The sequence below is a fragment of the Leptosomus discolor genome, chromosome 6 (assembly GCF_034619465.1).
Source record: "Leptosomus discolor isolate bLepDis1 chromosome 6, bLepDis1.hap2, whole genome shotgun sequence".
Taxonomy (NCBI): domain Eukaryota; kingdom Metazoa; phylum Chordata; class Aves; order Leptosomiformes; family Leptosomidae; genus Leptosomus; species Leptosomus discolor.
In genome coordinates, this window is record NC_141396.1 from 51,989,789 (window position 1) to 52,012,993 (window position 23,205).

The following is a 23,205-nucleotide window of genomic DNA, read 5'->3' on the forward strand; positions in this document are numbered from 1 at the left end:
CCCTTCTGTCTTTCACGACTGATGCTTCATCTGGAGAATGCTTAATGTTTTCTTGTCAATGAGTGTTAACGCAAATGAATTATTCCAATCTGTTTACTTTGTCCCTTTCTAACAAACGCAAGTTATAATTAAAAAGAAAAAAAAAATGCAAACAGCATTGAAAACCTAGTATGACAACACTGTGCAGATTTTTCTACTCTTAAGTCCACATCAATAAGCAATTTAACAACTGGAGAACTCTCAATGGGAGACCAACAGATGAAATTATTGTAGAGCAGAGCCTTGGATGAATTTTTTTTCTTTGCCTATGTAATTGCATGCAACCACCCTTGTGTGAAATCCCCCATCAGATTACAGGGTTTGTTGTATGTAAATTGAAGACTAAATGCTTGGTAGCACCTTTCAGTTCTGCAATGCTGGAAATGAGTTTTTTAATAGAAAATTAGATTAGTAATATTTCAGTCAACAAAAATGTGGAAAATTTCTGCATAAAGATGAGAAAATTATTCATGCAAATTGACTTTAAAAAACAAGAATGAACAATTGTAAAATTCTGTATACTACTATTCATAAAAAATTCTGTGCACTATTTTTTAAACAAATAAGGGGATATTCAAACACAAATTATTTCTACTTTGCTGACTACAGTATTAACTGAGTTTTTGGTTAGCAACAGGTTTCATAATTTAGTGGCTTCTATTTGCAATAGACTTCACACAGTTCTTAAAGTGAGCAACAATATGTGGAAAATTACAATGATCTCAGTCCAGATTATAAAATAGACTTTTGTCTATCATCAACCAGGCACTAAAACAAGACATTGTCATTTCCAGTCCCTGTTATGCTGCAGTGGATTAGATTAACCTTCAGCGAGTTTCAGAACCTAAAGTGAGAAAAGACTTCTTAAACTTCCCCTGCAAATGCAAAAGTAGTTCCTCTAGCATAAATTTGCCTTCCTTTGTAGCCCATAGCCCAGAAAACAACTGACCAGGTAATAATAAATTATCATTAATATTACTTATAAACACTTATTTATTAAAATAGTTCTTGCAGTTTGGGCTGGACCACAGAGCAGTCCCTGAACGTATCATATGCTGAGAAAACAGAGGAAGGCTTGTGTCATGGACAGGAACCAACAGATAGTTAGAAGAATGAAACAAAACATACATCATCATTAGACACAAAGTTTTAGGCAAAGACACTCCTGTTCCTAAGAGCCTACTGGCTTTTAATAGCCTGGCTACAGTTGAAGTGTTATGAAGCTTTGTGCTTGCCCCTAAGGAAGATATAAAATGTGACGGGTACCCAGAAGGGGGTCTCAGACTTCAGCAAGTTCTAAGTGGGAATAAGAATTATATTGGTGGAGCAGTGAAAACTAATCTCTTCTCCAGCTTGCTGAACATGAAGGTGATAACTGTTCTGGGCTCCTGGCAGAAGGCTGCAGCTCCTTGGAATCTCTTAAAATTCCTCTAGACAGTTCTTCAGCTTCAAACAATAAGCATGGGAATGTATTTCCTATTTCCATGAGGAAGAGATCTCTCTTGCCCTCCCTCTATAAAAGCTTTAAAGACGTCCCCTAGTTAAACGAAAAGACCTGAGGAACTCATTTCAACTGCCAAATGTAGCAAGTCCCCAGCTACTACTGGTTCCAGCAACATGCTCTCTACTTATAAATGAGAATATTGCTAGGACTAGGAATATATCTAAAATGGGACAGTCATGCACCTGTTACAAAGATCCGTATAAACTAATTTTAAAAAAAGCTCCTTTCACATTGAAAAAACCCCAAATATTTACTAGCTCTTACTGCCAACAATAGTATTCTGTTCTATATAGAATAAAAACTAAACACAGCCCCTAGTCCCAAGGACTGACAATCTAAACACAGCCTAAGGAAACCCACAGAGGAAATAACAGAGGGATAGTAAAGCTGTTTTACTCGTTGGTTGTTAATTCACATCTTACGGGCTACAGAATAGCATAAATCTCTAGGAGGGTCATGGGATTTGCACCAAGGCTACTGAAAGCTAGTTTATCCCTTTTTATGCCTTTGGGACATGGGGAAAAAAAGGCAACTAACTCCAGTGGCTGTAATGGTGACAATAGTGGAAGGGGAGAACCTTTTTGCTCACATTTTACTCCTCTTCCTCGCTCTTCACTTCTCTCATTTTCCTAAGACAAAGATTACTCCAACAAACAAGAGATTACAATCAGATAACTGAAGCTATTATCACTTGCGGCTGTCATCCCTCCCTCTCTGACAGATGTCACTGCACTTTTCAGATCAATGTGTGAACGTAAGCCATTCCAGACCTTGGTTGCTGTAAGACGTGCAGCTGAAAGCAGTATTTTGGGAGCCAATTTGCAAGGGAAGTGGGTCCTGGCATCCTTTGGAAGGGCACAAGCAGCTTCCTTTTCGATCCAGCTGTCTTTAAACCAAAGTCATATCTGTCTGAGCTCTGAAACTATCAGCCTGTCAGACAGTGAGTGATACTTCTAAGGAATTATTATTTTTTTGACAATAGATAGCATGCAGCGGGCATAAATATTTTCAAAACTTTCTCTTTTTCCCCCTCCAAAGCTCCTGGGCTTGATCTTTTCTTCATCTCATTCAGATAGTACTCTGTACAGTCCCTACAAGTACCTAGGAAGTGTGCACTGCACCCAAAATAGAAATCAAAGCCATATTCTTTAGTCTGCTTTTGTGTAATCCCAACTCAAGCTTCCAGTCTCAATTTTTAATATGTGATTAAAGTGTAAATTACAAAAGATAACAGTACTCCCAAGGACAGAAAAAAAATTAAAATAAGTTTGCAAAGCTAAGAGAGAAATATCAATCACTGGCAAGAAGTAGCCCAGGATATGAATGAATTGCATATGCCATTTAGAGAAACAAATAAATGCAACAGAATTAATCAGCAGATGTAAAAGAGAGTGTGTGATGATGACACAAAATAGATGTATGAGAGGGCATGAAACAATAACCATGTGCATCAAATCATCAGCTGGTTTCTGCACAGATGGAAAAAACTCAAGAAATGCTACAAGATTTTCTGAAGAGGGTTTCAAGCTGGATATGAATTAAAGGCAAATGAATCCAATCTGTGCCTCCCTCCCTCTCTCCTGTACACATGCACATACCACAAACCCTACTTGCACAAAGTCAGTCCCCCACCCTGGATTTCTGACCCTCGATATTCCTCTGCCAAGTTACGGCTGTACTTTTAATTGAGCCTGGAACTCCAGGGTGTGGTGGCATAACAGCAGCATAAAAAATAGATTTTTTTTTTTTTTTTTTTTTCTGCATTTGCATTCCTGACAGATTCTTCACAACTCCTATGAACTAGACTGAGGACTCAGGAGAGAAAGATGTAGAAACAGTCAGGCACAACAAACAGAATTAGGAAATATTTTGAAAATAGACTTGCAGGCCAGGACATGCAATGACCAGATTCACTTTAAATCTCAAGTTCAAAGGTTTGAATTACTCAAGAATATCCTGTGTTTAGCCAACAGTGCTAATCTGGCACATCTCTTCCTTGTCTGGCCAAGGTTTCTTCCCTTCCCTTCTCAACATACCCAGCACAGATAAATGCAATGTTACAGACACTCATAAACAGAGCAAACATGAGTGAAACATCAGCACAGCTTTGAAAAGCAGGCCATATATCTACAGTCATGATGGGTTTAAATTTTGTTTTGTTGTTCTTCCTGCTGTTTGCCAGCAATAAATGCAATTGTACTTTCCGACCATGTTCAGCTGGGCTCTGTGCCATTTTTTGCTGGTTTTGATGGCAGAGTTCTCAAAGACATACATTAAACTATCTGGCCCTTGCAATAACTCACTAGGCCTGAACTCGTTTCCAAGAAGGCCATGTAAGAAGAGGGGAAGTAGGCTTTTTTAGAAAGGCAGCAGTCTTCTGCATTAGTAATATTAAACTTTCCCATGGACTTTCAATAGCATTAACAAATTATTTTGATAAAAAAACCAGCAGGCTTTACAGATGGTTTTTTTTAGGATTTCAACAGAGAAAAATGTGCAAGCTTTACACCCACTCCTCGATGTTGTAAGCTCCCTTACAGTCTGTCCTGTGACCATTCTTAAATACACTGATGTTACAGAGTTAATCTCATAATGGTAATGCGTCCACAAACAAATTACTGCAGTAATGTAGTTAGCTCAATTAACTTTTGAATCTATTCACTATGCAGAACTAAAGGTCATTTTCTATTAAAATATCTCCCTCCCACTTCCTTATCACCCTTTGCAACTCATGGGAGTTAATATTAGAAATCCTGTCTACGCTATGTCAGGAAGAAGACAGGATGATGAAGCCAGAAAAAGACCTTATTCTTTACTAACATAACACAGACATGGCCCAAAGAGAACATCTGCCTTCTTTCATGAACACATCTAATTATGGCAAATTGTTAACACCTTGAAGAGGAGTTTCATAGAAGGGTAAACTTTAACATATGCCATCCTCACACGTAATACATACCGTACTTCATACTTTTCCAAACATGTGCCCTTTTTCCTACAACAGTTTATCAAAGACCTTATTTTGAAAAGGACTTCAACCTGTTTTCCATTCCTGTAGATGTATTTTTTAGTGCTTGCAATTATTTGCCTGTCCAAATAATTCCCCAGAAACACCAAACTATGCAATCCAGGAATGCAGTCAGGGGATGAGACAGCAAGGCCTGCAAAACTGCAAATGCAATTATTTCCTTGCTTGCAACTGCAAGCCACTAGAACTTAGGTCTTTTGCAGAATCATGCCTTTAGTTTATTTGGGCACCAAAAGCTGCCTGTCCACCTTGCAGCTCCTGCTACTCTTCCCCTTGAGATCCCCCACTAAAGTCACTGTGAATAATTTGACACTGTTATTGCCATGGCAACAGCTTGATGTCATGCATATACAGAATTATGATTGACATTCCTGCAGTATCCAACAAAAGAAGGAATGAGGGGAAGAGGGAGAAAACCAGACACGACTCCAATACTAATGGGGGAAACAGAGTATCACTGGCACTGTAAATATTGCTTTATTCATAAATCTGCCTTCTCCATTTTTCACCATGTCAACATTCCTGTGAAGGGCTCCCATCAGAGCCCAAAACACACACTTGATGCAGACGGGGCTTGCTCACATGTACCCAGATTTGGTCAGAGCACAGCGAGTGCCCTTCTGACAGTGCTTTCCTTGGGGAGAGGACTCCATACTACAGCACAAAAGATTTTTGCCACAGAGGTTAGTCTTAAGAATGTACCTTTTAAATGTCACAGGTATGGCCTAAATAACGCAAGACATGAAACTGAGTGTTTTTTCCCTCTGAGGATAGTCTTCAGGTGTTCAGCTGGGCTGTAAATCTTTTCTTTTCTTTTTTTTTTTCTTTTTTTTTTTTTTTTTTGCCAATGTTTATAAGTGCTCACAGAAAGACACACGCAAACCATTAGGAATAGGGTAAAATAACATCTGTTAAATATTTTTTAAACTCAACGTCTACAGCAGTTCTCATAGGGGTCTACAGGCAATACCAAGACAAGGATGGAAACAGCTTTTTATTCTAAACTTCATATGTACACGGAAAGCCGTTTTACACAGTTTTGTAAATTCTGCGTAAAAGAGCTATTGTCATCCAATGTCACTGTGCTAACACTAATAACAACTTTTAAACATGGAGTACATTATTAACAACAAAAACTGTTAACAAACAGGCATAAAAGACAGAGTATGTCTGCTGATATTTCACATATATTCTAGAAACAAGTTGGCGCAAAAATAAAATGTGCCAGTAAAAAAAGCCAGGTGTTTTTTAAATCACGCAATACATGATTTTCTTTCTTGCTTTCTCTCTTTCCTTTTTGTACATGATGTGCTGAGATCCATGCTCAAGCCTTTTCACATCAGGATTTGCAGGCACTTCAGCAACCCAGCTATATTTTTTACAATACATGAAGTTCAGACCAACAAACATAAAAACAGCTGCTGCAGAAGAAATTCTCATATCCCATACGCACATTCAAATATTACTCACTGCCAGAGCAATCTTTTTTGCTTTAGTTATTTTTGGATACTGACATGTTTTCAGGATGCTGTGTAACAGTTTGTCTCCACTTATCTCTCATTCATATACTTAAAGGTTTATTTTTAATGTAGCATCACGATGCAACAATACAGTATACAGAAGCACAAGGCAATTGTCCACAAAGCTTAACAAACTGTAAAAAGAAGAAATTGTTTTCTTTTCAGTTTTTTTGATCTCAAGAAAAACTTTGATTTCTTTTGCTCTTGCTTTAAGCTATCTCCAAGATTTGTTCAAAGACAACTGTGTAGCAGATGACCATGGGATGATACGCTCCCTAGTTCTCTTCCTAGACACAAGTGTCCTATGACCAAATTCATTTAGAAGTAAAGCAAACCAGAACTCAGCTGTATGTTTGTTCATAATTTCCCATTTTAATAAAATAGTAAAATATACTTATCAAGGGCTTGGCTGTGACTGTATAAATAGTCTCTCTCCAGTTATTTCATTTGTAATGGACTGTATATTAAGATTATAAGGCAATTGTAACAGGATTCGCAGGATAACTGAAAGCTTAGTATTGTTTTCCTCATGAGTAAGGATAAAGGCTTTTTTAATAAGCTCAGAGTGAGAAGAGAGAGAGAGAAAGAGTGCATATGTGCATAGTAGGAGAAGGACAGTTTTTCAGCATACAGACATGTAAATATTGATCAACAAAGACTGGTAATGACTCCACCGTAAAACATCTTAGAACTGTGACTGCGATCCAGAGTAGAGTTAAGCCTTATCCACTCATGAGTGATATGTAACTCTCCTCCTGACCCAAGAGAAATAAAAAAGGACATGTCAATGATTCCTTCAACCTCAAATTCATTAATTTTATGCCACAAAGCTGTATGTTGGTGTAATAAGTCACTGCAAAGTAAAACACATTACAACAAATCCTAGTAATAAGCCACTGACAATTACTGGACTGGGCTACGAGACTCGGTTCGCAGGGGCGACGTTGCTCGCTTCTGCTATGATTGTCAAATGGTGGAACATCCTTCCATGAATTCAACACTTGAGACAGAATAGCAAAGACATAAGGCCCACCAACGCTTTGCTCGTATTTTTAAAGGCACTGAAACAGACAACGGATATATTCCTTAGTACCATCAGTTTAAAAAGTTTTCAAAATATAAGTCTTGATATGAAAATGTTCCTTATTGCATGATAAGTTGATCTCCATTTTCTTCACCTCAAGAATAAAATGGTCTTCCCTTTTCTGGTGTTTGCAATCTGTTCAGCCTTGCTACCTGAGATGGTGACGGTGGTACATCTTGCCTGAAAGGACCTTTAGGAGGGGTATAATTAGGGTCCTGAATTTTCTTATATGAGTCATAGTTGCTAGGCCCTTCAGAAGAAGTTTTTTTTTTCAGTTGTTGCTCTTTTCGCCTCTGCTCTTGACGGAGCAGTTCTTGTGTTTCTAGCATTACCCTGGCATTGAAGCCATGTCCCCCCATATAGCCATTCCTTGATCCCTGGTAGCTGGAATATCTGGGATTTTCCTTCGCAGTCTGGAACCCTTCTCCAGGGGAATAGCTCTGGTCCCAGGAGTCTTGAGATACAGAACTGGCATTTTTTCTGCTTTGCCTGGAAAGAAAAGTGGAAGAGGCTTTTAAGGCATATGTTCTGGTTCTCCTTCTACTGTTATTGACAACATCCCTCGAGAGAAGTGTGCTTCTGCAATGCCATCAGGTTTCCCCCAGCTATAGCATTCTCCGGAAGTCATATTCTCTTCTGCCTCAAAGAGGCATCTTGCCTCTTTTGTTGGGAGAACATTTCCTACAGAGTTGAACTATATTTCTAGGCCTCTCCAGGAGGAATATGCCATGAAAACCCATCCATTGCTATAACCACCACCATGTTCTCAATACAAAAGTGCTAAGATTCAGTAGCAGACTAGGAAAGACCATACACTTTCCTGTGCTTCCCGAGAAACCAGATAAGAGCCAGCACTTGCAAAGTCACTCACGAAAGATTTGAATCTAGACTCACACTTGATCAAAAATGCAACAGGCAGATCTCTAAACCACTTGCTCTAACGCTGCACAAATCAGAAGATAAAGCTTGTTACTGATAGGTAGTTACACAAATAAAAGCATCTTCCTCCCATTTCCAGAACTAAGGAATTTCATGCTATCAGGCCTGTTTCCCAGTTTGCTAAAGCTTTCATTAAACAAAAGGCAGAGATAACCTTTTTTGCTCATTTTTGGCTCCAGGGGGTAGATAATAAATCAAATGCATACAGGAATTACAATTTTTTATCTCTTTTCACAATAAATCATCACATTATTTTGAAGACAGATTATGGTTTTGAAATAGCTTTAATTTACCATCAAGCTGCTAGATGCTTTTCTGAATTTAAAATAAGATTGGTGATGATAAAATAAACCAATTTTGTGCTGCAGCAAAAGAGACACCCACTTTGAGATTAAACTTAATGTTATGAGAATCAAGCAGTAAAACAAAATATATAGGGACATGAATCAATAAGAAAATAATTTAGTTGTTTGTTTATGCATTGGTTTTTCATGTCAACACACATGACTCAATGTAGCCTCATCGAATGAATACGCAGTGCAGAGACAGGAGACCCGGAGAATTTTTCTACCATGAGTAAAAGTAAAAAGTCACCTAATGTTTTTGCAATCTTCCTTCCACACATATAATTTGAAAACGACCATATCCATCTTATTTCATAATAGATTTTGAGATCTCTGGATGAAAATTGTTATTCAGGATGAATGTAAATTATTACAGCATAAATTACAACATAATGTAAATTCTTATGCAAATTTTTATAGCTGTTCTTAGTATTCGCCTATCCAACTTAGCCAAACAAACGATGTTTCTGAGCCGTGTTTTATCACTCCCTGGAACAAGAGCAAATTGAATGAACCTCTGTAGGCTACGAAACTGTCAGGTTTCTGATCTAGAGCAAGATAAATTTTAAGTACTAGAAAATTAACTTGGACTTAAACATTGTTTTTACAGTTTCACATGGGACAAGAGGATGACTCGAACGGATTTAATTTACTGACTGTTTTCTGGTACTTGTTCAAAATTAGCTGGCTCACTTTCCCTGTCTTTCTGGGAAGATCCTTTAAAATTGACTCAAGAGTTTATTTGCCTTCAGTACTAAGGGTTTGAATGTACAAAAGGAAAAAAAGAAGGCTCCTAGAGACGATACAAGATGAAAAGAAACAAAGCTCAAGAATTAAGCCAGTGCACGAACTTCAATCGTTACAAAGCCACTGTTGCAACATTAAGCTTGGGACCCAAGTTTCAGAGTGACAGTAAGATTTCTTGAACAGACTATGAACAGTCTGTAAAGCTGGAGAACTGGATGTCCAAGCTTGTTACAGGAGTACCGTGGTATTTACAGTGCTCAACTTTAGCCCAAGGTCCTGAAATTCTCTCTGCTCTCGGCACTGCTCAAAACCCCAGAATGCTCAAACAAAGTCATTAAATTATCATTAATTAATCGGTAACATGCATTGCTAGCTTGGTAGTCACTTCTCATGTTGATAACCACATTGAGTGAAGTTCTCATTCACTCTTTTCAAAGCAAGCATTTCTATGAGCCAAAGCTTTATTTTCCAAATTTCTCATAGATTAATTTTCTCCTTACAGTTATTAATTTCTGCCACGGGAACTGCATTGCCACTGACTTCCAGCTTTTAAATGCTACCCAGTGATTAAGCAGAACAGGGGAAGCAAGTTTTAAGAATCATAGTTTTAAAACTAAAAATAAACCCCCCAACTTAAAAGCAACACTAGCATCCGTGCTCTTCCACTCAATCTATGCATTGCTGGGGCTAGTAAAACTGAAAGAAAATTTCTCAGGAAAAACAAGATGGCATTAATAGGTGTGGTCAGTTCAGAAGGAAGGTAGAGATAAGAAGCAAAGGGAATATAAACATTTTCAAAATGACAAACTAACAATCTAGGAAAACACAGTAACTTTACATTTTCCTTTCCCACCTTCCAAACTTAACAGAAAAATTCTACACTGAAAGGTCTTAAAACATGTGAAAACCTGAGATCTGTTTTATTTTCAAAGATGTTGGTAGGATAAGAGTTCATGATTAGATAACTTTGATTATGAAGCTTCTATTTGCTTCCAGCAAAAAGAATCATGATACACTTGGTAAAACACATGTTGTCACAGAAAATTTTTTCCACACCATTTCCACACAGGGCACATGTTGGAAGGGAATTTGACACCAATCTCCCCTGTAAAGGATTCTCCATTCAACCACTGCCACTGATATTTGAAAATACAAAGACTATTTGCATAATGTTTAACTATGATAGTTAATTTACAAGTTGGGTAAACTTTTAGTAATTTTTAAAGTTAAATATCAAGTAAACTCTATTTTGCCCAAGCAGCTAATTTTAAAAAATCTAAGATTTTTTAAAAATACAGATTTGTTTAGACAACAAGTCTATTAATTTTCAGCATGCTACTGCTAATGACCCAGTGACTTAGAAGAAATGTATATACTGGATACTTGAAGGCCCCTGAATTTTCAGATTGAGTTTCTCAGTTCCATATTCTTTTGTTTGAGGTCTTGAGCGTTTTTTTTCCTTTTAATTTTTCCTTGGTATTAGCATTACAAAGATAGAACTTCTACCCAGTATGGAACTAGGCAACAGAAAAAAAATCACCTGACCTGTCCAAAGGGGACAACCCGTGTCACGCTCAGGAGACTTTTGTAATTGCAGATAATTAAACTAGATGGTGCCCCACAAAGAATAGCTTTGTTTTAATGTCTCAATTCTGCTGGGTGCTGAGTGTCATCATATCCCACTGAAATCAGCTCTGAAGTGATTCTCCTAAAATAAACAGCTACCACATGCTCTCACTTACGAAATTTTATGCCTCTTCCACACTGAATACATTCCACCTTATATCAATGCCAAACAAAAGTGTCTGCACTAAGATTTTCCTTCCACAAATGAAATTAGCTCCAGGCTTATATACACTGAATAACTTCAGACAGTTACCATACCTGGGTAATGAGCTGTACTGCCGCTGAGCTTGTTGGAAACTCTCTCTTTCTTCTTGCCGCTGACGCTGCATTTGAACCTCTACCGATACTGAGTGTCTGCCACTCTGTGAGTACGTCTTGGTGCTTGGCTACAAAACGAAAACGAAAATGTCTTAAACAAAGCAGAAAAATACCCACAAAAGAGCTATCATTTAAATTGTTGTTGTATACAAGCAGTTATATTTGTTTCAACACGTGGCTCAAGTAGCTCTTTCATAATAATCAGGTTAATTCTGACCCAGAACAGTGGCTTGAGCTACAGATTCTGCTTCTGACCTACCATTTCTGAGATGTATCAGGAAAATATCAGTCCAGAATGGGTTATGGTTTTATAGTAACACTGAAATTTAAATTAAGCTGGCAGAACAGCTCTTCAGACACTGTAAGTTAGCCTAGCCATGGTAATGCTAAGTTATACACCACACTGAGGATCCAAGGGAGGAGTGAGCACAGCAACTCTTTAGAACCTCACCAGTATGCTCAAGTGATGCTCTCCCTTAGTGAAGCCATCCTATTTTGCTATTGGTCCACACATGTGCCGCCTGCTTTTCTGAGAGACAGGGAAACATTTTCTGGTTCGATATGATCAAGTAGATAAATTTAGCAAGTGTCTTGTGGACAATGGGGAATCCTGTTATCTCTGAGAAGGATTTTAGATAACATCTTAATGAGGTAACAAACTAAAACTTTGAGGCCAATACTAAAAGCAAGTGAAAATGGATGGCCCTTCTGGGAACACAGAGCATTACCCATCAAGATCTGGCAGAATGGCTGGATTCAAACTTTGTATTACGAAAAAATTTACTTTTCTAAAGATACTACTTTTCATTTCACATTACTACTTTCTTCAGATTTTGTTATTTCAAGTTGCAAAATAGGGTGCCACAAAAGTCAAAGAATGTATGGGCTTTTCTTGTTGTTTTAATAATAAGGTTTCACCTAAGAAGGGAATGGAGCATTACCTTATCTCCTTAAAATTACCAGTTCTATTCAAAACACATAAGTCTAATCACTCGGAGGTTAGGGAGCATAACCACTTGTCTGAGCATGGGACTGACACAGCTTGTCTCTTGCTTCTGTTAAAGCACTTTTTGCCTTTTTATCCGTACCATCACCAAAACTAACATCTCTTCGTTGTTGCCATTGTAATTTCTGCAGCAGAAAGATATCATTTGTGAGCATATCATAATAGCTCACAAATATCTGCAAGATAAAAGGTTTTTCAGAAGCTCTGTACATTGAAGACAAGTTTTAGAAACTAGAAAGTTGTCATTTATGATGTAAATTTCTGCTTGGTCTTACTATATAGTCAAATACCTGGAAGTAGCCAGAAACAAAGAATTTGAAACAGGTGTACAACTTTTAGAAACTTCATTTTCAATAACAATACAGACATAGCATCAGTCTCTGCTCTGAATTTAACAGAACAATCTGGTGAATTTCCCATTACAAGAAGATTATTGTGCAAAAGAATCAGAATATGAAAGCATAGACTATGAGTAACGGAGCACTTATTTATGAGAATTAATGCTGATGTCTACTTCAGAATAGATGTACTCCGTAAAAACCTCAGTAAAACAGTATTTCTAATGAAAAATGCTTTAGGAATGGTATGATGAAGCAACAAGTTGAGAAAACAGAATCGTGTGTCAGCCTTGTGGGAAATTATTTGAGAGATGAGTAAGCTGTACATATGTATGTCCAAACCAACAACCCCCATGGAGATTTCCTAGTATATTAAATAAGGGCAACACATACAGAGCAGTGTTTCAGTTATTGCATATGTCAACATTTCTAACTTTCTTGACTTTATTGAGAGTCTTCTGACATTTGGTATTTTATTGAAAGCTCAGCTTATGGAAGCAAGTGATTACCTGAAAATCACAAGATTTATTTGTGAATTCTCTCCACTGTGGTTATAAGCAGCTTACAGAGAACCAGAGGGAAACTGAGAAGTTACCGTCTCAATTTCTCCATAAGGAACAAAAAAATTTAAACTAAGATTTTAAAGACAATCTCCTCATTTCATGGGCTCCACTTTAACAATGTTAGAAAGCTTGCAGCTACATTATGTCATATGTGAGGAAAACAGTTATCACAGATAAGACATGAAATCAGAATTGCTTCTCTTTATTTGAAAACAGTTTCACTTTTTTCAGTTCACTGTAAATATAACAGACTAAAGGATTTTACAGTACAGGGAATGGTTAAATTACCAAACAGGTGGAGCTAGAATTAAGTTGCCGCTCAATTTAGGTTTATACAAGACTCCAAAGTGCATCAGCTAGAAAGCATGAATGCAAGTACATGAACACACATGTGCGGAGAGCTGAAGTTACCACAAAAGCCTTTACTAAAGTGACAGAAACTTTGAAAGCCCTAATGGGCTACGAGTGGACTAAGACTAAAACGTAGCTTCAGAGATTTTTTTTTTAAATGCACACAGGAACCAATGGGTAAATAGAAGCAAGGGCTATCATGTCTGACTGCCCACTGTACCGCATGCCCAGAATGACTGGATCTGAGGAGTGAGGTTTGGACTCTCCACAGTTCACAAAGAATGTCATCTAATGGACAGCGTTTATAATTTGATGGGTCTAAAGGCAAACATCTAAGATCCATTATCTGATTTTCTGAAAGCACCTGTATGCCCTGTTAAACTAAGTGCATTTGCAATACTTAACTAATCTGAAAAGGATCCTTATTTAAACTCCTGTCTGCATGTTGTTCACATCTACAATATGCTGTTCATATAACTGAATCTGCTATCTGATTTCAACCATCCAAAACCATGGCAATGAGACATCAAAATACTCCCTCTGAATGTAATCACATATTCCGTAACATAACATATATACACACAGACAAGTACATTCAACCATCTTATTAATGAAAAGGCCTTTCTTTCAAATCTTCATTAAAAACCTAAGTGATACCACAGTGAATGCTCTTGATACATGTTTATGATGACATAAAGACTTAACATAATTCCTTTTTGGATCCTTAACTTGTTCAGAAAAATGCAAACCTCCATACAGGAATTTGTGGTTTTAACGTGCTTTTGACTGAAGTATCTAAATCAAAAATATTTGTATCATAAGTAATCTTAGTCTTCAAAAGCTAATTGGTAATTTTGTCTCAATCCCCAAAGTATAGTTTTATACATATATACTTATATAAAATATATACACAAACACACATCTATATACATGCATACCCTATTTATGTCAGCACAAAATGGAGGTAATTAAAAAAAAAGTTGAACTATTTTCACATCTTTCAACAACAACAAGAAACCATATATAAGTAATATACATAACAGTAATTTTAACACTGATATCAACACAAGGCTAAGTACAATTATAACAACCTGAAATCATCCAACAAACCTGGCAACAGCTCGGTCTTCACAGTACAGATTGATAAGAACTCTGGCCTTGTTTGCAATGAGATGTATGACAAGCACTGACCTTTTAAATCAGGATGCGGTCAAGGCCACAATAACAACTGAGGCTGCATTATACTAATAAATGTATGTTCATGTCTTCCACAATACATTTAAGTGGCAATGATAGTTATTGCATTCAGCATTGTTAAACAATACTTGGCATGTAAAATTGTGCTTTAAGATACATGAAATTACACAGCTCTCTTCTCAACAAGGCATTAATTTAAAACCAGGGCTGCAAAGTTAAAAGTTTCTACACACTACTTGCTTTATGCAAATAGCATTTTTTCTTTTCAGAGAACGTACCCCCATAGCTCATGTTGCACTGACCACAATCAGCAGTAAAGGGTAGCAAATTTTAGGGATAAAGCTATCTCCTTCCTTTCCTAACTGAAGCAGTGGCTGCCCACAGAATTTCTTTCCCTGCAGAGTGGCATTTCTGCCCATGGAAGGTAGCTCTGCATGGTGGCATCATGGATCGAACAGGACCAGCATAGATCAAAGTTGCCACAGAATTACAGAGAGGACATGGGGGTGATTTAGGGCACTGTGTTTTCAGGGAGCTCCAACCAGTCCAGGTGACAGGAGATCCACCAGTTGAGGTGACACACCTGCCATAGGGAGAAGGTGGGAGAAATGCTTACTCAGACTAATAGAACTCATAGAACTTAAAAAAAGAGTGGCCAGCAGGTCAAGGGAGGTTATCCTCCCCCTCCACTCTGTTCTGGTGAGGGCACATCTGGAGTGCTGTGTCCAGTTCTGGGCCCCCTACTTCAAGAGGGACCAGAAACTACTGGAGAGAGTCCAGTGGAGGCTACAAAGATGATCAGGGGACTGGAGCATCTCTCTTCTGAGGAAAGGCTGACAGACCTGAGACTCTTTAGCCTGGAGAAGAGAAGACTGAGAGGGGACCTTATCAACGCTCATAAATATCTAAAGGGCGGGTGTCAAGAGGATGGGACCAGGCTCTTTTCAGTGGTGCCCAGCGACAGGACAAGGGGCAATGGGCACAAACTGGAGCACAGGAAAAACTTCTTTACTCTGAGTGTGGCGGAACACTGGAACAGGCTGCCCAGAGAGGCTGTGGAATCTCCTTCTCTGGACACATTCAAAACCTGACATGATGCTGCGTGACTTGAAGTAGGTGAACCTGATTTAGCAGGGGGGGTTGGACTAGATGATCTCCAGAGGTCCCTTCCAACCCCTAACATTCTGTGATTCTTTGAACTCCTTTGTGTTAATAAAGAAACAGCTAATAGGGAGATTACTAAAGGAACAAGTCTCTTAGTATTTTCCCAGTTATTAAAAAGTCCGTTATTTAATATTAAAATGAATGTGATAATTTTTTCCAGATTAAACTCCGTGTTTAACCAAGAAGTTTCAAGTTCACCTGGGAAGCTGGTAGACACAAGGCCCCTAAAAAGTCCATGGATCTTATAGTTCAGCACCAATTAGAAATAGATAAGATTAAATGACCTTGCCTGCTTTATGTGTAAATGTACTTGGCACAGATGACCGACAATCCAGTAACTATGTATATCAAAATTCAGAATGATAAAAAACATTTAACGGTTCTGGGAGATGTCCTAAAAAACTATTTTTACTTCCATCCTTTTGTTTATGATGCTATGTTGAACAGAACATATAGCAATATTTCTTTTAAAGATTGCCAACAGGTGTGTGTATTAATTCAAACACCATATAATAAGAAAATCCCATCCCTTTGTATATCTTTCTATGGTGTATATGTAGGAACCTGAATGGTGTGGTATGGGACAAAAATTTCCATTCTGTGTATACCAGCAGCAGAAAGAAAATCTTCAGTATGGTAGAAACAAACCACTTAGCGAGCCTTGAAATTCTGCCTGGCATATTTACATGCACTGCATGCCTGTGAGGTACAAATATGTTTATTTATGATCTGAAACTATTTATTTTTAAAATCTTCTATCTTCATTTTCCATTTCACAGAAATTAGTAGATCGAAACTAGTGAGGGGAAAAAAGTTTAAAATACAAAATTTTAAAGTCAGAGCCTAAATCGTGGCAAGAAATTGCTGGTATTTCATGAAATCCTTCACAGGATTGACACAGAATGGATATTAACTACACAGCTGAAGAGAAACTACCTGTAAAGAGGCTGCCCTGCATGTCTTTGGTTTCATCTCTGAAACAGATTGGGGTAGAAGAAACAGTAATTTAGCTCCCAAGGTATTCCTTGTCTACTGCAATGCTCCATTATATACTAATATCTTGAATAAAATATCCTGAAAAAGACTCTTGAAATGGATTCATAATAGAAAGTATTAATATACTACTATTCTTTCTCATTTGTGTGTTGAGTAATTCTACACAATTTACAGCCTGATATAAACTTTACAATGTTTGTTTTGAATATAGTCTGGTTTTCATTTTTCCAGGTAAAATTAATATGTTGCAGTTGAAAATACAGTAATAAAGATCCGGCTTTTGTTCTTTTGAAAGAATTTTAGATTATTTAGAATTCATTACGGCTTTGAATAGGTCAAGGACTTGAATACAGGAATAAGAAACGAGTACCATAAACAGGAAAAAAAGCATATTCTTTTTTTTCTTTGAAACTGTCTAAGAGACAAGATCTACACACCAACAAACAAAAACGAGCATAGTCACTAAATTTTCTGAGCATTTATCTATCAGGCCACGCCTTAGTATATTAGGACTTCTGGAATCTTTCCTCCGTGAAAATCATGCAGTTATTTACCTTTCACAACTTTGTGCATGTAATTAAAGCTACACTCAGGTGAGTTAGGTAGTATTTATTTTGACCCGGTTAGCTGTTATCTTTAGAAAAAAAAAATCTTTTTATTTGACTCCTAAATATTTAACGTAGAGTTTGCTCAGCTGCTCTCAATGCCAATTTTGTCCAACCATCCAAATAGACTGGGGATGACTGGAGATTAATGTATTTGTGAATGGAATTTGATACTTTCCATTTTTAGTACTTTTTATTTAATTAGAAATGAAGAAATAAATCACCAACTTTTGTCCCTCCTGCATCTTTGGGGGGTTTTTGATAGTTGGTGCTTCTACAAGCAGGACTGGCAAGCAGTTGTAGTGTTTTCAATGGATTTAAAATGCTCTTTTTTTAAATTGGATTGTTCACTCCCATGACATTTAGGGCTATAATGATGTGGGTTTGTTATTGAAGATGGGGTTCTGTTAATTAAGATGCAACTAGGCAAAAATACAAGATATGAAATAAATTACAACCAAAATCTCCCAAACCCCAGGACTGGTGCAAGGACAGATAAACCTCAGCAGACCTAATACTATCCAGAAAAGAACAAAAAGTAGAGTCTCAACTTTGGTACCAAACAGAAGAATCAGCTCCAAAAGAATCCTGCATTAGTATAAACATGTTATAGCAACAGCAAGGGCCTTAAAGTTTAGCAGACATACTGTGATTCCATGCAATTCTACATGCCCAGATACACATTTATGCAAACTCTAACTGGAATTAACACCAGCAGGATTAAAATGGATTAATCATATTTTACGTTTTTTGGGGTTTTTTTCCTGTGTAACATCAGGCATAACAGTATTGTCCTTGAAACTCTCTTGTACCTTGTTTTTTGAAACACGAAAAATAAAAAAGCCACGTAAGAAGAAAAAAAATATGAAGCCTGAGAACGTTATCTTAAAATAAACAAATGCAAAAACCTTTTCATAAAGCTTTGACTCAATTGCAGAACTAGTGGATTGTAGAGACGGCTCAGCATTGCAACAGTTAGTCTGTTATTAAACCTTAACAGTGTGTCATTCAAATGGCCTTCAGCAGAAATGTTATGCTGCTTAATAGACGGTGTCATCTCATTCCAGCGCTATCACTTTTTCTGTCTGTTAAGCTGCCTCATGCTGTATGAACACTCGTAGGCAGTCAAGTATTTTGTTTACTATCAGGGCAACCATAGCCAGGCAAAAAGTCCAGCTCTGTCGCATTGCCCATCTATAGAGAAATAACCTTCACCTGATGGGCACAGGCAGAAAGGGATGGGGTCAGGCACTGGTCTCTCTGCCACGGGTATCACCGAGAGCCAGTATGATGGAGTGCTCCATGGTACGGGGATCTGCCTCCAACCCTTCCTTGGAGGAAGATATTTGAAGGTATTTGTCACAGGTAACCAGACTCTTGTGTCACAGGCCATTAATAGTCGAGGATGGATTGGAGTTGGTGATGTTCACAGGATCATTTTGATAATATATTAGTGGGTTTCTGAGCTATTAAGCTCCTCTGAATATCCTCAGAGCTGCCAGATTTCCATCAGTATCCATTACTTACACTGCAAACTTTGTGTTCATTTACACTTCCTTAAAGTAACCAATAGTCCCACATCACATCAGCACTTTGTTCCCTATCCTCAACCCTCCCATCAGCTTGTTTATGAGAAATGCAAACTGCTTATCACCTCACAGCACACACTTCTCCATGGATGGGTCTTTCCTCTCTTTCTATCCAAACCAGGTCATAGTTGGCTGCTGTCATGCAGCTCTGAGGCTTCTCTGGATGTAAAGCCTTTTGTTTATGTAGGCTGCGAAACCCATCTCCCCCTGGTGAAAACACACTTTTCAACAACAGTCCACATACAGGTGCACTTTTCACTGCTGTGGTTTGTAACCAACAGCCTACAGATGGAGAAGACTGAAAAGACATTGAGGAATGTATCTAAGTATTTTCCTGTGTATGTATTATAAACCACTTTTGCATTTTTTTGCATCACTGGTATTTAATAACACATCTGGATCTGTTTTGAGAGGGTGCCTTAGCAAAGTCCATCATTTTAGACTAATATGTTAGAGTAATACACACTCCTTAAAAGAGAGGGTTATAGCTCCTTAACACTGAAATGACTGTGAACTGATGAAATGGATGAGATCATTGCTTTATCCTTTCCAAGCACTGTGATCTTGAAAGGCTGGAGTACATGATGGAAAAAAAAATATAATTCAAAAATACTGCTGGCCAATTTTTTTAAAGTACTTGTCTAAAATAAAACGTTTGGTCACCTATGTATTTAACAACAGAGCAGCTCCTACAAAAGCAACAATAAGCTTCAGAATTAATATTAATACATTAAGCTGAACTAGTCACTTTGAGCTCATTTGCATGATCTGTAGAAGGGGAGTAAACAGAGAGATCCCATTTGTTTGAATAAGAAAAAGGAAAGGTCAGTGTTCTGACCCACAATTTAGGAAATTATTCCATTCCTAAGGTAATCAGCCTGTCATCCAAATAATTCCCTCCTCGCTCATTACAAGAAATGATAATAAAAGCCAAGTTGCCTGTCTAAAGTTGCTATGGCATTCAGATATACAACAATTTGGCCCATGACCTTCAGTAGTTAGGTTCCCAAGTCTTCAAGAGTGCAAGTTTTTCTCATACACAGTTTTCACAAGAATGCTGCTCAAATCTCTCATTTGGAGACTAAACAGCAGTTGATATGCATAACAGAAAGTACCTCCTACACCCAGCCCCCTTTCACCCCAAAACTGGTACACTATAACTGTGACGAGCTATCACATTATCTTCACCATATCAAATCAAAAACATCTGGTCATTAAAAAAATATGTTTATTTCATTCATTCAATTTCAGAGAGGGTTAGAGGTTTTCTAACATGAGAAAAGAAAAGCCTATATCCTGATACAGTATGTTAAGCAGTGTTAGGTCATTTAGGGATACATTTACCTTTCTTCTTCTCCATGCTGCATGTCAAAAATACCACAGGTTCAAATTGATGAGTTTAAGACGGACAAGGACACAAAGACCCAACAAAAGTAAAAATATCTTCTATATCTACAACAGGTAAATAAAGATGACGTATGCATTATGATGTTATCTAGGTTGCTCTCAGTGACTTCATACACACAGATCCAGATCTTCAGCTATTTCCACCTTGGTCTCATGTGCATTGTAACACTAACAATAACCCATCACCTGCACCCACTTCGGAGGAAGCTGTGACAAGTTTCTACTGCTGTCATCATACAGCTCCCGCTTTTGTGGGAACAGAAGCAAATTGTTCACTGTCTTTTTTGTGGAATTTTAAAGAAAAATACAAAACAATACAATTGTCCCATATTTAAAGGATCCTAATTTAGGATATATAATTGATTAAAAACCAACACTGATTCATTCAATTATGTTAAACAAGATAAGCACGTGGATTTACATAATTGTATCACATCGTCAGATCAGACTGAACACGATTTAAATGATTAGTTAGGATGTATATCTCGAGACAGAACTGTCTCAGCTAATATAAGTGGCAAAGGGGTACTATTGTGAGACATGCTATGATGCATATCTCTGTTTTTACTGTGAAAGTACATAGCTCTTCCTCTTACGGAAAAGAACTAATCACAGTGATATTGCTTCAGAGAAAATACCATTTACAAGGTTACATGTTCTCTAAATTGTTTATCGTTAGTATGTATATAGATTTTCCTAGAGAATTTCAGAGTAATTGATACTGCCTTTAAGGCAAAAAAAATCCAAGTAGTAACTCACAAAGTCAAGGGTCTAAACACAAAGCAAATAATGCTATATGCACACAGGACAGATGGCTGAAGAAGTTTAAAAATGAAATAAATATCAATGAACCAAAAATGGGTATAACAGAAAGGGCAGAAGTCTGGAGGCAGAAGACCCTGCATCCCTATCAGTCTGCTCCCTGCCAGCCCAGGCACAGCAGGAGTCAGCCAGCCCTTCCAGATTTGACAAGCTCGACACACTTACCCATGGCTGCTCAAAACTGTAAGTACGTCTCCTGTCTTCCACGTCCTCATCTTGCTTTGCTTGCTGAAATTCTTGTCTCAGGCGCTGTATCCGGTCATGATTGTTAGGAGTTGATCTGTTGCTAAAAGAGGGAGGATGGACATGATCAATATACTTGGGGACTGCCATCTGGGACTGTAATTTCTTAGCACAGGACTGCTACTAAAGTGCAGGAGTACAGACTTAAAAATAATTTTCAAGCATTTAGTACAAAGATCCTTAGTTTTTTAAAGACAATTAATGCTGCTTGACACTTCAGATTGTGTAAGAAGGCGAATGAAGTTATTACTAAAAATCATCAAAAGTTACTGGAATCTTTTCAGTCTATGTTACTTCTAGAAGTGAAGAGGAATGCATGTATAAATGCAAGTGCAGAAACATAAAGGGAAATTAAGAGAAAAGTCCTAAGATCTCTGCTACTGAATAAACATGAAAGATACTTTTCCTCAATGAACTGTAGGACTGTCAGATCTTTATTCACACCAAATTCATTACAGTGTCTGAAGGCCCTACCTATATAAAATTTGATTATTTTTCCCAATCAATAAAAGTCTGTCATCCCTTAGTTCTCTTTTTAAGAAGTCCTTTAAACTGATCAGTCTGAAAGCATTAAAAGGCTTGGGGGGCAGTACAAAGCAATCCATTTGACACTGCAGTGTGCAGAGACGCATCCGGGCAGCAGACGGGCACTGGCTGAAGCCCCACGGATACCATCGGGCTGGGGAGGATTCAGGCCCACAGGTACTGCCACGTACCAGCACACCTCGAATTCTTCAAACCCATCAATTTTTCTGTAACGCCTGTCACAGGTAATCCGCTCTCTATAGTGCAGGTTTATGTGAAACCATAATGAAATATGCACAGGATATGCTTATATCACAGGACAGAGGGAAAGTGGATATTTGTTAATCTCATTGCCATTTTTCCAGCTGTGCGGCTTGCACTTGACCCCTACAACCCCCACCATATTTCAAACATGTTAATGTGGCAATCACAGGAAGCCTGACAAACAAATATGTTGTATCAAGACTAACCAGAAGCATTTTAATCTCTTCTTATGGCCTTCTTAAGCCCTGCATCTCGCTGTTTATTGAAAAAGAGCTGATGAGGAATGGTCAGCTATTACTTTGTTTCAAAAGCAAAATCTGCAGGGAGACAATGGAAAGAAATTCCATAGATTCCTGTTCTTGGACATAGGGTACAATAAAACACAGTGAATTCATACCCTGTGTCTTCTCTCATATGGAAAGAGATGATTCTGGAGTCCATTTGTGCCTATTTTCCATGTCTTTTGGGACTGGTATGTGCAGTGGATTGGAGGCTGTAGGTGTTTGAGACGTTACCTCCCACTCTTTTCAGTGCCATTAAATGGAGCTTAGTTGACCAAACAAAGAAACTAGAATGGTTCTAGCAAAGGCTAATTTTCAAAGGATTTTTCTTTTCTTTTTTTGAAACAAAGGTGAAGAAAAGGAAGGAATTTAGGGAAGTGTTTTCGTTCATTTTTTTTGCAAATGGGAGCTTTAAGAAATGCTTTATTTGTAGAGTAGGTCAACTTCTATGTGCAAATTGACATTTTAAAAAGTACAGTTAAAGAAGGTTTTATTTAGAACAGGTTGAAATGAAACATTGTGGCGTTTTCAAAATTTCCACTTCATTGTAGGTGTGTTGCTAATTCTATTTCTTTAATTCAACTTAGTTTTGTGTAACAGCCTATCTCCATTTGCAGTTTTACCTTATGTGAATTTATTCCTTACTGTCAAATTCTTCCCAGCTTTACTATACAACCACTTGGTTTTTTTCCTCATGCATTGCTA

General features: G+C 37.7%; 1 protein-coding gene across 8 annotated transcripts in view; it reads right to left on the bottom strand.

Annotated features, from left to right (window-relative positions):
- Positions 1 to 7,270: 7,270 nt before the first annotated feature.
- PARD3 (par-3 family cell polarity regulator) overlaps positions 7,271 to 23,205 on the bottom strand; it is a 453,974-nt gene continuing 438,039 nt past the window's right edge. For all 8 annotated transcript variants that reach the window (XM_086466464.1, XM_086466465.1, XM_086466463.1 and 5 more), the window contains 3 exons: positions 21,353 to 21,473; positions 11,090 to 11,217; positions 7,271 to 7,664 (listed from right to left, as the gene is read on the bottom strand). In XM_086466464.1, the coding sequence (XP_086322590.1) occupies positions 7,271 to 7,664; positions 11,090 to 11,217; positions 21,353 to 21,473 (643 nt within the window). The remainder of the gene's footprint in view (positions 7,665 to 11,089; positions 11,218 to 21,352; positions 21,474 to 23,205) is intronic.